Below are 14,585 nucleotides of genomic sequence, written 5' to 3'. Positions count from 1 at the left end.
AGTGCCCATCGGTGCCGCCCATGAGTGCCCATCAGTACAGCATACCAGCGCCGCCAATCGGTGCCACCTCATCGATGTCCATCAGTGCCATCTCATCGGTGCCCATGAGTGCCCGTAATTGAAAGAGAAAACTTACTTATTTACAAAAAAATGAACAGAAAAAAAATAAACTAGTTGTTGCACAAAAAAAAATGGCAGAGGTGATCAAATACCACCAAAGAATAGCTCTATTTGTGGGGAAAAAAGGACGCCAATTTTGTTTGGGTACAGTGTAGCATGACCGCGCAATTGCCATTCAAAGTGTGACAGTGCTGAAAATTGGCTTGGGCGGGAAGGTGCGTAAGTGCCCTGTATGGAAGTGGTTAATGTATAGGATGGATTTACTAAATGTGATTTATGTGTGTATATATATTATTATTTTTTTTTTTTTTGCTAATTTTTGTTTTTTTGTTTTTTTTAGTACCGGCAGCAGCCAAAAAGCCAGTGACTAAAGTGCCTGCAAAAAAGAAAGCTGAAAGCAGCAGTGAAGATTCTGACTCTGAAGAGGAAACCAAAAATCCACTTCCTGTAAGAAGCTTTTCTTTAATGAGCCGTTACTGCATGGGACTAGGGGGTTTAAATGCAGTCTTCTACCTCCTTCTTTTTTTTTTTTTTTCTCATTGAGCTGGTAGTAGGCAACTCGCTCACACCGCACTGTGCACTTTTGGTGCCCCTGGCATGGAAAAATTAGTCAAGTCCATTTTGGCCTGCATTGTGGTGCATCGGAAACCCATTCATATTAAATGAGCTGCATTAACACACTAAGACACTAAGGTTAATTTACAAAATCTGATGCAGCTCTGCATAGAAACCAATCAACTTCCAGGTTTGTCTGGTTTTTTTTTTTTTGTCAAAGCTTATATGAACAAGCCGACGTTAAAAGCTGATTGGTTACCATGCACAGTTGCACCAGATTTTTTTTTTTTAACACAAGTTTTTAGTAAATCAACCCCAGTGTGTATTTTAAAGGGGTTGTAAAGGTTATATATATATATATATATATATATATATATATATATATATATATATATATATATATATATATATATATATATATAATTTTTGTTTTTTTCCTAAATGGCTTCATTTTACCTTTACTGCAGTCCTCCTTCACTTGCCTCATCCTTCGCTTTTAAATGTCCTTATTTCTTCTGAGAAATCCTCACTTCCTGTTCTTCTGTCTGTAACTTCACACAGTAATGCGAGGCTTTCTCCCTGGTGTGGAGTGTCGGTGCTCGCCCCCTCCCTTGGACTACAGGAGAGTCAGGACACCCACTAACACACAGCTCCTTTATCTGCAACGTAGAGAGCATCCTGACTCTCCTGTAGTCCAAGGGAGGGGGCAAGCACGACACGCCACACCAGGGAGATAGCCTCGCATTACTGTGTGGAGTTACAGACCGAAGAACAGGAAGTGAGGATTTCTCAGAAGAAATAAGGACATGTAAAAGCAAAATGGAAGGATGAGGTAAGTGAAGGGGGACTGCACTAAGGTAAAGGAAGCTATTTAGGGGAAAAAATTGTACCTTTTTACAACCCCTTTAAAGTACTGCAGTGCCGAAGTGTGAATGGACCCTTGGGGGGAGATTTACTAAAACTTGAGCATTAAGAATCTGATGCAGCTGTGCATGAAAGCCAATCCACTTCTAACTACAGCTTGTTCAGTTGAGGAGGAAGTAAACACTGAAAATGACTCCCCCCCCCCCCCCCCCACGGCTTATACTAGAGTCACCATTTTGTGCCTGATCTCCTGAAATTTGGGTACCCGGAACCGGCCGGTCATGTGTCCCCTGGACCCGAAACTTGGCACACATATAGCCCCAGTTCTCCTCTACAAGTGTGCAAAGTTTGCTGTCTGGGGACCTACGTTTTTTTTTTTTTTTCCCCCTCCCCTCAAAGCCGGGCAACACTTCTATATACTCCCATGTTAAATGTAAATCTAGTGATGGACACAGTGAGACATGCAGATGGACACCCTAGGCTTCTACTCGAGTTAGTAAGTTTTCCCAGTTTTTTTTTTTTTTTTTTTGTAGTAAAATTAGGTGCATCGGCTTGTATTCGGGTCGGCTTATACTCGAGTATATACGGTACTTATGTTTTAATCTGCTTGTATGGTAGCATTATTATACACTGATGTTGTGCACTTAAGCTTATTTAATTTTATCTTCACACAGCAAAAGACTACACCCCTGGCAAAGGTGGCAAATGTGAAGGCTCCACCTCAAAAGAAAGCGGCAAAAGATTCAAGTTCAGACTCCAGCAGTTCAGAAGATGAACCTCCCAAGAAAAAACAGGCTCTTCCTGCCAAGTCCCCTGTGGCAAAGTCCCCAGCACAGCCATGTAAGAAATTATAATTTTTTTTCCTACAAGTGTGACCGTACCTGTGAAAACTGTTCCTTAACCCTTTTACTCCTGCCATCACATGCACTGTAGTGGGGGCAGTATTGGAATGTAAATAGTTGGAATGCTGAGCAAGTTCAGAAAATATTTGGGTGTTAAGTACATTTTCATGTGACTGCTTTTAAAGTGTTACCCTAAAAATAAAAAAATAAGTTCTGTTCCCTTAAAGAATGAATAATGGCACAGTGCTTGTGGTGTGTAGTTTGGCCCCTTTCTATCTGATCCTGCCCTCCTCCTGTAAACTGACTACGGGTTTATCATGGCTGCTGAGCCCTGACACGTAGTCTGTTTCTGTGCCTCCATCATTTGCAGCTCTCCTCTGCTTCCCTTCCACCCTCCCTGTCGGCTCTGTCCACTCCCCAGCTCTCCCCTCCTGCTGCCATCATAACTACAATAGAAACATACCATCCCCTCTTTAAAATAACATTGTGCCTGTGTTGTATAAAAAAAGCTGTGGATCTATACCTTATCAGAGCGTCTCTTGGCGCTCACGTGACTTCTCTGCTTTCTCCTCCCCGGTTGACGTCAGCTGGAGTTGCGTGAGCGTCGGGAGACACTGATATAAAGTACAGATTGACTGCTTTTTTATTTAACAGACACTGTGGGGGCACTCAACAGGAGAAAGGGGGCAGGATGCTCTATGCAAAACCACTGCACAGAGCAGGTTAGTATAACATGTTTTAAAAATAGACTATCGCTTTTAGGACAAATTAATGCAAAGAATAATTTGCAGTAGCCAGGAGTTGGCTGGTACCGTAAAGGCATTAGACGGTGCATATATAGCTAAAGAAATGTATTAATGTTTTTCAGAAAGTTCTTTCATGGGGGTGGCTATTTCACTTTTCTTTTCTTTTATCTTTTAAAATGTTTTTCCTTTTTCAGCTACAGCAAAAACAACTCCAGCAGCAAAAACAACTCCAGCAGCAAAAACACGGAAATCGGATACTAGTAGCAGTGAAGAGTCGGATGACAGTGCAGCGGCAAAGGTAGAATGGTGCTTTTTTCCCCCCCCTATTAATCAGCAGTTTGCATCCGTAACAGGTCCACATTGGCTCTAATTTTTCTATACACAAGACGCATTTCTAGCAAGTTTAGCTATTTTTGACCGACTTTTGATTGCAAACATGAATGTATAATTTGTTCGTGCTATATTGCTTTCATCTGTTTGGTCAATCTTGCAAAAGTGGCTAACAAGTGTGGTGTTTTTTTTTAAATCTGATTTTAACTACTGCAGAAGTGGCGGTATTGGTATATAAGCAAACGTCGCAAATAATTTTTTCTATTTTAGAAGAGATTTGGCAGCTACAGTCGCTTGATTGCTTCTAAGGTGTTTTAAAGTGGATGTAAACCCTGACATAAACCCAGTGAAGTGAACAGCCTTGGATGTGTGCGCATGTGTTCTTTGCTGGGAACAACCCCAGTTTTCTTAACATTCTTTACTTCACTACACCAACTGACGCTTATTAAGATCCAACTGCTTATTCATTGTTTTAGGGGTCATTAAGTTTCTAGATTGGTTGCCCATGATGTATGTCTTGGGAACCAGACCCAACAGCAGCAAACTGACCTGTAAAGTTTGTTTAGGGCACACGTTAAGTATGCTACAGCTGCTACTACCTTTTCTCTCAAAGGCTAATCCATCCTTTTTGTTGCAAGCCTCGGACCTGTCGGACATCCCAGACCTCTGCGTTCAGTCTGTCCTTTCCCTTGGCTACAAAATAGAAATTCTATCTCCACTCCTTGATTCAATGTACATGTAGTTTGCATGATCTGTTATCGCTTCTCTGTTCAGGGGGATTTCTGGCATCAGTGGACTTTCAAGATGCCTGTCCTCACAATCCCATGTTTTCCTTACACCATTGCTTTCTACACTTTTTTTGCCTTGCCGTTCGGCTTCTCCACTACACTAGGAATCGCCCTAAAAGTGCTTGCTCCACTCCTGACCCTGCTAAGATCTATCATGTAATACCTTGACAACCTACCTGAGATTACTCCATTACTGAGATTACTCAACCAGGCTCCTTTCCTTCAACATTCAAAAGACAATCCAGTCTCTTCAAACTTTCGGATGGCTAATTAACTTCTAGAACACTGCCCTGCACCCCTTTTTTATGAAGTTGTGGGGGCTAATCTTGGAAATAATCCAGGCCAAAATTTTTCTTCACCAGGAAAAAGGTTGCTTCTCTGTTCTCGGAGGTCCAACTGTTGGCCTCTCTGGTCAAACGGGCACCCCTCAACTCTTCTGTTTGAGTGTTCTGGGCCTCATGGTGGTCTTCTTTCTTGAGGTGGTTCCCTTTTCTCTGTTCCAAACACAACCTTTATAGCAAACCTGATCTCCTCCATGGTGCTCAACCACAATACAACTGTCTACATGCCAGGAGTGGAAACGTGGCAAGGGGACTTTGATTAAAAAAAATCTATGCCTGGAATTAGTGGAGTAGTCCCTCCACCCTGAGATCTTACTGATTGTCAGTAAAGGAGATCATCAGATGTGGACATTGCAGGCTACAGAGCCAACAAGAAACTGGACATATTGGCCAGGTATTATTCACATTCAGACTAGTGTATGCATTCCCTCCAGTGAAGATTCTTCCTCGACTGCTGCACAAGATATAGTAAGACTGGATTCTGGTGATCCTAGTCACTCCAAATTGGCCCAGGAGAACTTGATATACAGACTCCTGGTGGACAAGCCTTCCACACAGGCCAGACCTCCTGTCATGCGACCCTCTGTTCCACCTGTTTGAAACCCAGATTTGAAAGAATAGGGTCATTGTTGACCCTCATTCCCACCTTGCCCAAGGTGGAAAAATCTACCCCTTATCGTATCTACTGTTGCATCTCGATGGCCTTCTTTGGTTGCTGCAAGAGCAGGCACCTCAACCCCAAAAATATTTTATTTCTCAGAAACTGGCCCTCCTCCTCCCAGCTTGGTCTGAACCAGTATCTGCAGATTTCTGCTTTGTCCATTCTATTCCAGAAACCTTTTGGCTATGCATTCTCCTTGTTCTGACTTCCTGTCTCCCTGGGATCTGAATCTGGTACGTAACGGTTGTTCAAAAACCTCCCTTATCATTTATCCCATTTGAGGATCTTGGGTTTAAGGTGGCCTTTTCAGTGGCTTCTACCTCCTTTTTTAGGTGTCTCTTTGAGTTGGTGGCTTTTTCTTGTAAAAAGCCTTTCTTGCCTTGCATGAGGACAAGGTGATCCTGAAATCCAGACCCTCCTTCTTTCACAAGGTGGTAGTTTCATCTCGGTATGGATATTGTCCCTCTTCCCCTTGAATCCTACCCCAAAACACATCGATGAGATTTTACTGCACTGCCGGTATGTGGTCGGAACATTTCATTTCCAGAGCTTATGCCTTCAAGGAACTGGTTCCTTCCTTTCCTGTCAGGGTTCATTTCACCAGATCTGGTGTTTTTTTGGGTTTTCCAGTATCAAGCATCCGTTTTCAGTTTTGCAAGATTGCCATCTTCAGGCCTCTGCTAATGCAAATTTCTAACTACAAGTGCTAGTTAGAATCTTTTGTTATGGGTCCGTTTACTGTTTTGTGGGCCTGTTTGTGATGTTGCTGACCTGTTTATTACTTGGGTTCATTCCATGGTCTGTTACTTGCTGTACTGTATGGTTAAGATAATAGGGAATTTAGTGGTTAATCAAATTTCCTATCTTGGAGTACAGGACACAAGTTCCACCTCCCCCTTTTTGCTAGCTAAATTACTGGAGTCGTATGCGGTGGGTGGAGTTATGAGGATGCACTTGGGGATGTTTTGTCCTCCAAGATATGGGATTTACTGGTAAGTCAGTTTCCATTTCATGCACTTAAGAACATGCATAAATGTGGTCTGCATTTAGTTCAGTGTTTAAAAATATGCTTGTATGCCTGAAAACACTGAGGTTTTTAGGCTGCACAGTGTAAGATGACTTAAAACTTTACTGAGGGACGTTGATTGCTCTGACATGCTTCTACAAAAATTTGTATACCGAGTGACTAACTTGAAGCAAGCATTGCAGATTAGGAGTGAATTTGGCACTACTGAATGCGTTGCTTTTCCAGATTTATGTCTATAGTCATTAACAATCGGCTTAAACTTAAAAGGCCACCAGTTAACATTTTCAGAAGCAAAGGTCATAATCGGTAGATGTATATTTCAGTTCAAGTTTATTGTAACCACTATGCTTGGTGTGGCTTAATAAAAATGTAACTTGTTTAAAATTTATTTTGCAGTCCGTTATAAAAACTCCTGCCAAAGCTGCTGCTGCTCCTGCTCCTGCAGTGAAATCCCCTGCAGTGTCCAAACCTGCAGTGAAGGTGGCAGGCAGCAAGAAAAAAGGCTCCAGCAGTGATGACTCTTCAGACAGTTCTGAGGATGAGAAACCTGCAGCAAAACCTAAACCAAAGCAAGGTGAGAAATTATGGCCTATGATGACTGCTTAGATGTCAAAGCAAAAAAAAAAATGCACACACCATTTTTTGTACAATACTGTTCAGGGCTTGTGAGCTACGTTGAAACCCGGGGTATAAGAAAGCTCCCCCCCCCCTTTTTTTAACTGAAAGGGTTAAAGGGGTTGTAATGGTTCATCTTTTATTTTCTAAATTGGTTCCTTTAAGCTAGTGCATTGTTGGTTCACTTACCTTTTCCTTCGATTTCCTTTCTAAAATTTTTTTTTTTTCTTTGTTTGAATTTCTCACTTCCTGTTTGTCCTCGGTAAGCTTTCCACCATCATCTGAGCGGTGGAAAGTCATTTAGAACAGCTTACTGAAAACCTTACTGAGGAGGAACAAGAAAAGAAATGAGAAATTCAGACAAAGAAAACAAATTAAAAAAAATTTGGAAGGGAAGTCGAAGGAAAATGTAAGTGAACCAACAATGCACTAGCTTTTGACCCCAGATCTCATATTTAAGAGGACCTGTCATACTTTTTTCTATTACAAGGGATGTGTACATTCCTTGTAATAGGAATAAAAGTGATACATTTTTTTTATTTCGGTGTAAAAAATAAAACAAAAAAAAAAATTTTTAAGCGCCCCGACGTGCTCGCATACGCGAGTGGTGCCCACATATGAAAACTGTGTTCAAACCACACAAGTGAGGTATCGCCGCGATCGTTAGAGCGAGAGCAATAATTCTAGCACTAGACCTCTGTAGCTCAAAAAATGAAACCTATAGAATTTTTTAAACGCCGCCTATCGAGATTTTTAAGGGTCAAAAGCTAGTGCATTTTGACGTCATGCCACGAGCGGGCGCAATTTTTAAGCGTGACATGTTGGGTATCATTTTACGCGGCGTAACATTATCTTTCACAATATATAAAAAAATTGGGCCAAATTTATTGTCTTATTTTTTAATTCAAAAGTGTTTTTTTTTTTTTTCTCAAAGTGCGCTTGCAAGACCGCTGCCCAAATACGGTGTGACGAAAAGTATTGCAATGACCGCTATTTTATTCTCTAGGGTGTTAAAATATATATATAATGTTTGGGGGTTTTAAGTAATTTTCTAGCAAAAAAAACTGTCTTGTAAACATCAAATCTGAAAAACACCTCTGTCCTTAAGTGGTTAACTACTCATTTTGCCTAGAGGATAAGGCCATATACTTATTTCTTGCTACCCATGCAACCAATGTGCTCCTACATACTAGGTTGTGGGTTAATCCTCTGCATCTTCACATCCAATATGGGACAGCTGGTGTTGCATTGTGCATGGTGACATAAGAGCTATGACTGGCTGGGCAATGAAGATTAGTGGCTTCAGTGGACTGGTGTTGACGCACAGTCTTTTGTGGGAACAATTGATAAAGTATATCACTTTAGTCATTACCCCCCTGCACAAAATAAGCTGTAAACCTGCAGTGTAGAGAAAGTTACATGCATGCATCTCCCATGTCACACAAACATTTAGCTTCTAAAATGTTTGTAAAAACAGGATTTGCAGCATTCAGCTGTATTGCTGGATAGTTATAGCTAGATTATATGTGACTATTATGACAAGGTACGTGTGATTCTTGTGTTCAGCATGGAAATCACTTATTGCTGTGTAACAATTTGTAGGTGCATACAGTGCTGTACCTCCGCCTGCATTCCACAAGAAAGAAGCTACTCCCAAGGCAAAAGCTAAGAAGGCAGAAAGCAGCAGTGATTCCTCAGATAGTGAGGAGGAACAGTCAGCAAAGAAAGGTATTTTTCTTTGTTCCATGGATTTAATCAGTTACCTGTCTGTTTCATTTGGTTGCTACACGCCCATATAATAACACATTTTTTGATTGACTGGCAAGACTTGCTGCCTACAGGTGGCAGGCACTGTGTGTGTGTGTGTGTTGACTAGAATTGTCTAAATCATTGCAAGCACTCTTCCCAGCTAAATTTTCCTTTCTTATTGTATGATCTGTACTTTATTTAAAACATTTTTTTTTATTCTATTCGTAGCCATGACCACTCCAGGAAAGGCGCCTGCATTATCTAAACCTGTTGCAAATAAAGCCAAGTCCCCTGCATTATCTAAACCTGTTGCAAATAAAGCCAAGGCAGAGTCCAGTGATTCAGACTCTAGTGATGATGAAGATGAGACCGCTAAACCAGTAGTGAAAACACCAGCTGGCAAGACTACTACAGTGAAAAAAACTGTACCTGCTAAGGGTGCTGTTAAATCTGTGCAAGCAAAAAAGGATTCCAGCTCTTCTGACAGCTCTGGTGAGTGGCATCAGACTCAAAGTATCTTATCACATTGCTAAACAAATGGTGCTGATGTTACACAAAAACTGAACACTGATTACTAAGAAATACAAAACACTGGAAATCATTTGTCAATCTGTTCCCAACTTGCAGTTTAGACTAAATGCTCAGTAATTTAGCTGTAAAATGTTTTGCAGCTTATGTCTAAAACTGTAGATCATGTCAGTAAACAACTTGTCTGTACTGAGCCAATAAGGAATTTCTCATGTGTGCTGGATTTTACCAGGTATGGGTTAAAGTGCTGTTGTGCACAGGACCTATTGCATGTATGTGGCAAAAAGTTTGGCATTCAACTTCAGTATCTAAACACCTAAGGCTTTCATAAAGTGAACAGAATGTAATGTAGTAACTTTTTTTTTTTTTTTTTACCCAGGCTCAAGTGATGATGAAGAGGTGAAAAAGGCCCCGGCTAAGCCCACAGCAAAAACGCCACCAGCAAAACCTGCTGCCAAAGTGACGCCAGCCAAAGCTGCTGCTGCGAAAGAGACGCCATCCAAAACTCCCAAAGCTGCTGCTGCAGCCAAAAAGGATGCCAGTAGTTCTGACAGTTCTGGTAAGATTGTGTGTGGCGCACCCCCCCATGTTGAGGGCATGCCGCCTGGTACGGTTCAGGAGGGGGGGGGGGCGCTCGCCCGTCCCCACCCCCTTTCCTGACCGGCCAGTCTGCGTGCTCGGATAAGTCTCTGGTATGCATTTGGGGGGACCCCCCCCACAGCGTTTTTTTCAACATAGGGGGTTCCCCTTGAAATCCATACCAGACCTAAAGGCCTGGTATGCTCCTGGAGGGAAACCCATGCCAGTTTTTTTATTTAAAATTTGGCGTGGAGTTCCCCTGTGGGAGAGAGGAGCTTGCCTTAGAACAGGTTCACACTGGGGCGACTTCCTGTAAAGTTTCCTCACTGTGACTGAGGATCCGACTTGGAGGCGACTTCCATTGAAATCAATGGGTACAGGTCGGGTTGAAGTAGTACAGAAATCTTTTCTGAAGTCGGAGCGACTTCAGTAGTGTACATTGAGGCTCCATTCACATCTAGGTGGACGAAATCGCGGCGTTTTGTACCGCGATTGTCCGCCTAGATGTGCCCCTCTATGGAGATGGTTCCCGAAAGCCGCCTGAAAAAGGTCCGGGACCTTTTTTCAGGCGGCAGGCGTTCGGCGTGGAGATGTGAACCATGTCCATAGAGGGCAATGTGTTTCCAGCCCTCTGGCGGCAGCGGCGTCACACTACAGGCGACAAAACGCCTAGGTGTGAATGGGGACTAAGACTGCTCCCATTCACTTCCATTCATTTTCTCGACCGCGTGACTTGAAGTCGGATCCCAGGTCGCCCCAGTGTGAACCGGCTCTAAAATGAATTTGTGTACACAAACACAATATAAACTTTTTTTTTTTTTTTGTCTGCCCCTCCCTTACAATGTATTCCTCCTCTGCACTTCATATCAGTGGTATGTTCTTTACTTGGATGGAATGTTTCTTACAGGGTTTGCCTAATTGGATCTAGCGTTAACTCTGGCAGCTAGAATAGAATGTTTGGCATTCTAGCTTTTAGACTTCTTTCACACTGAGCCGCTCAGTGTCGGCGGTAATACTCCGCTATTTTTACCGCCGACGCTATGGGCGGATTTGCGGCGCATTTCGGCTGGTAGCAGGGCGGTTTTACCCCCCCCCCCCCCGCTAGTGGCAGACAAAGGGTTAAAACCGCCCGCAATGCACTGCTCAAACAGCGCATTGTGGGCAGTATAGCGGTGCTGTCCCATTGATTTCAATGGGCAGCAGCGGTGTATACACCGCTCCAAAGATGTGGCTTGCAGGACTTTTTTTACTGTCTTGCTAGCACAATGCTCCAGTGTAAAAGCCCTCTTGGCTTTCACACTGGAGACAATGGAGCAGCTGTTTGAGGACGGATTGCAGGCGCTATTTTTTAACGCTATAGCGCAAAGCTAGGTGTGAATAGGGCCAAAGACCACACTGGGCGTTCCTATTCACATGCTAATTGATTGACATGCTTCCGACCGGCTCATACAGCCGGTCGGAAGCAAGAAAGAAGCCGAACGTCGGTGCGCAGGCGCCGTATAGAGCCGACTCACAGTCCGGCAACTCGTGACGCGCTGTATGCACCGGTCGGAAGCATGTCAATCAATTGGCATGTGAATAGGAACGCCCAGTCCCGCAGTTTATATACCCGGAAGCCGCGGTGAAAATATAGATAAAACGGTATGTACGGCAATAAAATTAAAAAGGTCAGCATAATGTCATTCTCACAACTCGGCTCAATGTAATGTTAGAATTTTTTTTTTTTTGGGTGAACCCCCGCTTTAATGTACTGTGGTGGTTATACAAAAAAACTTTCTATTCTCCATGCAGACTCCAGTGATGATGAAGAGGAGAAAAAGACACCAGCTAAACCAGCAGTGAAAACTCCACCTTCAAAGCCTGCTGCAAAAGCAGCCCCCGCCACCAAAAAGGACAGCAGCAGTTCTGGTATGTTGGGATTAAATCAAGAATATCAGAATCCCTTTTATACTAACCTATCCCGATTTGTCAGAATTTAATCTGGCTCCTTAACCACTTACCCCCCGGACCATATTGCTGCCCAAAGACCAGAGTACTTTTTGCGATTCGGGACTGCGTCGCTTTAACAGACAATTGCGCGGTCGTGCGACGTGGCTCCCAAACAAAATTGGCGTCCTTTTTTTCCCACAAATAGAGCTTTCTTTTGGTGGTATTTGATCACCTCTGCGTTTTTTATTTTTTGCGCTATAAACAAAAATAGAACGACAATTTTGAAAAAAATGAATATTTTTTACTTTTTGCTGTAATAAATATCCCCCAAAAATATATAAAAAAACATTTTTTTTCCTCAGTTTAGGCCGATACGTATTCTTCTACATATTTTTCGTAAAAAAAAATCGCAATAAGCGTTTATTGATTGTTTTGTGCAAAAGTTATAGCGTTTACAAAATAGGGGGTATTTTTATGGCATTTTTATTAATATTTTTTTTTTACTAGTAATGGCGGCGATCAGCGATTTTTTTTTCGGTATTGCGACATCATGGCGGACACTTCGGACATTTTTGACACATTTTTGGGACCATTGGCATTTTTATAGCGATCAGTGCTATAAAAATGCATTAGATTACTATAAAAATGCCACTGGCAGTGAAGGGGTTAACACTAGGGGGCGGGGAAGGGGTTAAGTATGCCTGGGTGTGTTCTTACTGTGGGGGGGGGGGGTGGCCTCACTAGGGGAAACACTGATCTTCTGTTCATACATTGTATGAACAGAAAATCAGCATTTCCCCTGCTGACAGGAACGAGAGCTGTGTGTTTACACACACAGCTCCCGTTCCCCGCTCTGTACCGAGCGATCGCATGTGCCCGGCGGCGATCGCGCCCGCCGGGCACACGCACGGGAGTCCCTAGTGGCGGCTAAAAGGCAGGACGTCCATTTACGTGGTCTCGCCTAGGAGAGCCACCTTGTGGACGTAATATGACGGTGCGGCGACGGCAAGTGGCTAACAATGAGCCGCCAACACCACAGTGGTTAATGGGTGACTGCATGAGAATTTTTATATTTTTATCTTTTTTAGGATCACCAGTCTGTAGGTGTTGATTTCGTTGAGTAAATTGATACTATATTAGTCGACTAAAACTGAAATGGCATTTTAGTCAAGAGTATGACTAAAACTAAATTTAAATTTGACGTCAAATATTACCCTGGTCTGTAGTGCATGTTCAAACCTTAATGCCATAAATAACAAATTTGTAGAGAAATGTTTAACCACTTAAGGACCGCCTCCTGCAGATGTACGTCGGCAGAATGGCAGGGCTGGGCACAAGCACGTACCTGTACGTCCTCTTAGTGCCCAGTCGACCCGTTCCGAAGCTCCGTGACCCGCGGACCCAATCGCCGCCGGAGTCCCGCGATCGGTCCCCGGAGCTGAAGAACGGGGAGAGCTGTGTGTAAACTCGGCTTCCCCGTTCTTCACAGTGGCAGCTTCATTGATCGTGTGTTCCCTAATATAGGGAAACACGATTAATGACATCACACGTCCAGCCCTGCCCCCCTACAGTTGGAAAAACATATGAGGTCACACGTAACCCCTACAGCGCCCCTAGTGGTTAACTCCTAAACCGCAATTGTCATTTTCACAGTAAACCATGCATTTTTATATATTTTTTTGCTGTGAAAATGACAATGGTCCCAAAAATGTGTCAAAATTGTCCAATGTGTCCTCCATAATGTCAGTCACGAAAAAAAAAGCCGATTGCCGCCATTAGTAGTAAGAATAAAATAATTATTAAAAATGCAATAAACTATCTCCTATTTTGTAAACGCTATAAATTTTGCGCAAAGCAATTGATAAACGCTTATTTTTTTTACCAAAAATAGAATACGTATCGGCCTAAACTGAGGGGGGGAAAAAAGTCGTTTTTTTAATATATATTTTTGGGGGATATTTATTATAGCAAAAAGTAAAAAAATATTGCATTTTTTTTTTCAAAATTGTCGCTCTATTTTTGTTTATAGCGCAAAAAATAAAAACCGCAGAGGTGATCAAATACCACTAAAAGAAAACTCTATTTGTGGGGGAAAAAAGGACGCCAATTTTGTTTGGGAGCCACATCGCACGACCGCACAATTGTCGGTTAAAGCGCCGCAGTGCCGAATCGCAAAAACTGGCCAGGTCCTTTACCTGCATAAAGGTCTGGGTCTTTAGTGGTTAAAGGGGTTGTAAACCCTTGTGTTTGTTTACCCTAGTGCGTCCTTTGCATTAAGGTGAAAAATCTTCTGGCAGTTATGAGGCACTGCGTTACTTCAACTGACGCTTGCACGGTCTAGTACCCAAATACAATTTGTCTCCTTTTTTTTTTTTTTTTTTTTTTTAAGCTTTTATCAGAGTTAGAGCGTTTTCTCTTTCGTTCATAGACGGACACAGCATTCTTTGACATTAGGGTTATATCCGCTTTCACTAGGAGAGTTTAGGCAGAAAAAAAGCACTTAAAGTCTTAAAACAAGCCTCAGTGCAGCTCCTCCCAGGGGGCGTGGCCCCCCCCCGATATAACCCACACCCTGCTCTAGCAGCCTCAGTTTTTTCCTGCCTAACCGTCAGGAGAGTCAGGCACTCTGGAGTTCCTGTACTCTGGAGATTTTTTTCTTGCGATTTTCTCGCTTTTTATTATTTTGTTCCTGCATTTTTGGAATCCTGTGATTCTTCTATCAACAGCCGACTGGGTGACAGGCTGGGTCCTCGACTCTTGTAGTCCCCCCAGGTTCGGCCATCGAGCGTGTGCCGGCCCTCAGCTCAGCTTTGGGACGTCCACGACAGGCCCCATTGCTCCAGGGGCGGCCGGGGAACTTCGGTTCTAGGGCACACATATGACCGGTCTTTTATGGCCTTGTCACAGTGTG

General features: G+C 42.9%; 1 protein-coding gene across 1 annotated transcript in view; it reads left to right on the top strand.

Moving 5' to 3' along the window:
• The window catches only part of NOLC1 (nucleolar and coiled-body phosphoprotein 1), a 45,953-nt gene that overhangs the window by 12,084 nt on the left and 19,284 nt on the right, over positions 1-14,585 (top strand). Inside the window, exons 4-11 of the mRNA XM_040320409.1 lie at positions 461-567; positions 2,214-2,379; positions 3,322-3,425; positions 6,671-6,848; positions 8,492-8,617; positions 8,867-9,130; positions 9,546-9,725; positions 11,537-11,653. Of these exons, the coding sequence (XP_040176343.1) occupies positions 461-567; positions 2,214-2,379; positions 3,322-3,425; positions 6,671-6,848; positions 8,492-8,617; positions 8,867-9,130; positions 9,546-9,725; positions 11,537-11,653 (1,242 nt within the window). The remainder of the gene's footprint in view (positions 1-460; positions 568-2,213; positions 2,380-3,321; positions 3,426-6,670; positions 6,849-8,491; positions 8,618-8,866; positions 9,131-9,545; positions 9,726-11,536; positions 11,654-14,585) is intronic.

The sequence above is a fragment of the Rana temporaria genome, chromosome 8 (assembly GCF_905171775.1).
Source record: "Rana temporaria chromosome 8, aRanTem1.1, whole genome shotgun sequence".
In the NCBI taxonomy this organism is placed as follows: Eukaryota; Metazoa; Chordata; class Amphibia; order Anura; family Ranidae; genus Rana; species Rana temporaria.
This window is presented reverse-complemented; position numbering and strand designations above follow the sequence as displayed.